Below are 2,740 nucleotides of genomic sequence, written 5' to 3'. Positions count from 1 at the left end.
CACCTCAACTATTTTACCAGGTTCCATCAACATAGGTTTCAGAATGACTCTACCCACCAAAGTTAAGATAAACAAACCAAAAAAGAAAAATCACTTAATATTTTGTCTCGAAAGGTAGTTGAACCTTGATCTCCTATGATTGTCATATCTCATTACATTGATCGCTAAGTCATACACTTGAGTATCCAATCTGTATATCATGTTGAACCCCATTTTATCTATGATGGTTAATAGTGATAGGGATATATCAAGATTTTATGGCAACCATTAGCATCTTGTCTGTCAATTCACTTTCTTTTTAACAAGAGACAAAAAAGGAGAAGAAAAAGAAAGGAGTAAATTTTGGTGAATACAGACATGGAACTAGAAGGAAGTTGGCATTTTTTTTATGGATCTACCCCTTCACAAAACTTCTCACATTAAAGAAAAATGAGACGTAGGCCCGAATAATTTACTCATGTTACACCGAATCTACATGTAAATTATATCTTGCTTATAAACTTTTATAACTAGACGCACCATGTGGTTAAATGATATGTATTACTCTCTCCGTTTCAATTTATGTGAACTTATTTGACCGGACACATAGTCTAAGAAAAAATGAAGACTTATGAAATTTGTGGTCATAAACAAGTCAAAAAGGGGCCCAGAGTATTTGTGTGGTTATAAAAGCCTCTCATTAAGGGTAGAATTGTAAGTTTAAGCTAAATTGCTTTCAAATTTAGAAAGGGGTCATTCTTTTTGGAACGGACAAAAAAGAAAATATGTTCACGTAAACTAGAACGGAGGAAGTATAACTTAAACTTGTGACTCTAGTAATATTGAATGACTTGGTTTGGTATAAACCAAAATTTGGTGGGAGCAAGTTTTTTTGGTAGGGTATGAGGTTTGGCATATATCAAAATTTTGGAGCTACAGGGTGGTGAATAGCTTTGAAGAATTTTGTGCAGTCTCTTAATATAGTTGTCTTTCACTGTTGTAAGAAGTCACTTTCACATTCACTAACATTGTCCATAGTATGTCTTGCCCTATACATGCACCAAAATGTGAAAGCCTTGGCCTATCTAGTAGCCTTTTTGTTCCATCAATTTTCATCATTATTTTTTCTACCCTTTGTTTTCTATATAAGCATAAAACATGTTCACCCTCTTTCTTCATTCCAAATTCCAACAATCTTCTCCACCTTAAACCTCCTAAGTATCACTTTTCCCACCTCCTACACTAAATTATTTTCGTTTTATTATAGTGGTGTCTGGATCAGCTTGCACTTGCACGTACTTGTAAGCACGTTAAATTATCTTCAATTTGGATTTTGAGATGTCGACAAGAGGTTGTGAAGGAGTATGTGTGAAGCCAGACATGACCAAGAATGCAAAAACAAGCATGTTTCAAAAGCAAAACTCTACAAAAAGTGTTGATGGTACTACTAATAAAGCAAAAGGTACCACAACAACTTGTAGCTTCAAGATGCCAAGTAGATCAGAATTATCTCCTATTAAACTTTTCAAACACATTGGAGGAAAGATGGTTGCAGTTGTGAAGATGATGTCTTCAAGGGGAAGTAGGAGAAATAGTAGGAAAGTTACTAATTCCTCAGAAAAAGCAGCAATTTCTAAATCATTGGTTACTCCAAATATTGATTCTCATAGGGCTGAGGCAATTGATGATTGTATTCAGTTCATCAATATGTCTTCTTCCTTGCCAAGATCTAATTCAGTGTCCTAAGAAATGGAGAATTTCTTGGTAAAGAGGGGTTTATAAGGTGACCAACTTTGTGGTCTTGTTTGTGTAAGTTGGGCACATTTTCAAAATTAGACACATGGTACTGAATTTCAAACTTCAAATTAGGTAAACACTTTCGACAAGACCATTGATCTAATTAAAGATTGGCCAATTTTTAAATATAAGGTTACAAAATTGGCTATTTTTGTAAATCAGGCCCTCTTTACTTCTTAGTGGGGTACTCAGTGTGAATTCGAGTTAATCCGATCGGTAAATTTCTGGATGTATAAAAATAAAATATAGTTAAGTATTTCTCGTAGGTTGCTGCCCTCTGACACTTAGTTTTTTTATGGGTGAATTACTCTGTATGGGTTTAAGAAAAATGCGAGATGATTTGATCATATTCAGTCATTAATTAATTGTTAGCCAATTTGTCTCATTTTGGATGGCTAAGATTATGTCACATTACTTTTGTTTATTTGGCTTAGGTGCATGCATAAACAGTACTATACATTCTAGTGGCGTAATCAAAAATTTTATTTAAAAAATTCAACAAAAAAATGCAAATTTTGTACAGTGAATGAATACACTTAACCATTAAAAGGATTCAATAATTCACATAAAAATAAAAAATATTTGATTTTATTTTTCAATGGAGGAAATTCAATTAAAAGGATTCAATAATTCACATAAAAATATTTGATTTTATTTTTCAATGGAGGAAATTCAATTGAACCTCGTTAAGTACACTTAGCTCTGCCACTCGTATATTTATCTCAACCCTCGACCATTATATAGAGTACTTGTGCTAGGAAACTTATTGCCACAAAGGAGTAGTAAAAATGTACTTACCAATTTAAGATTTTGAAACTATTTCCTATTTTAATTGATCTTAACCAAAATGCTCACGACTAATGTTCTTTTAGTTGAATGGTCTTTTCATAAGAGAACGATAATTATACCACAATAGATCGGTAAATAAAACAAATAAAATCTTTGTAGGGTAATTTTTCTAAAT

At 32.7% G+C, this 2,740-nt stretch overlaps 1 protein-coding gene across 1 annotated transcript; it reads left to right on the top strand.

Moving 5' to 3' along the window:
- The first annotated feature begins 1,317 nt into the window (after positions 1-1,317).
- Positions 1,318-1,725, top strand: LOC107810496 (josephin-like protein). The gene has a single exon (XM_016635285.2). The coding sequence runs from the start codon at positions 1,318-1,320 to the stop codon at positions 1,723-1,725; it is 408 nt and encodes a 135-aa protein (XP_016490771.2).
- Positions 1,726-2,740: the final 1,015 nt, after the last annotated feature.

The sequence above is a fragment of the Nicotiana tabacum genome, chromosome 17 (assembly GCF_000715075.1).
Source record: "Nicotiana tabacum cultivar K326 chromosome 17, ASM71507v2, whole genome shotgun sequence".
Lineage (NCBI taxonomy): Eukaryota > Viridiplantae > Streptophyta > Magnoliopsida > Solanales > Solanaceae > Nicotiana > Nicotiana tabacum.
Note: the sequence above shows the minus strand (reverse complement) of the source record. Positions and strands in the feature narration are given on the sequence as shown.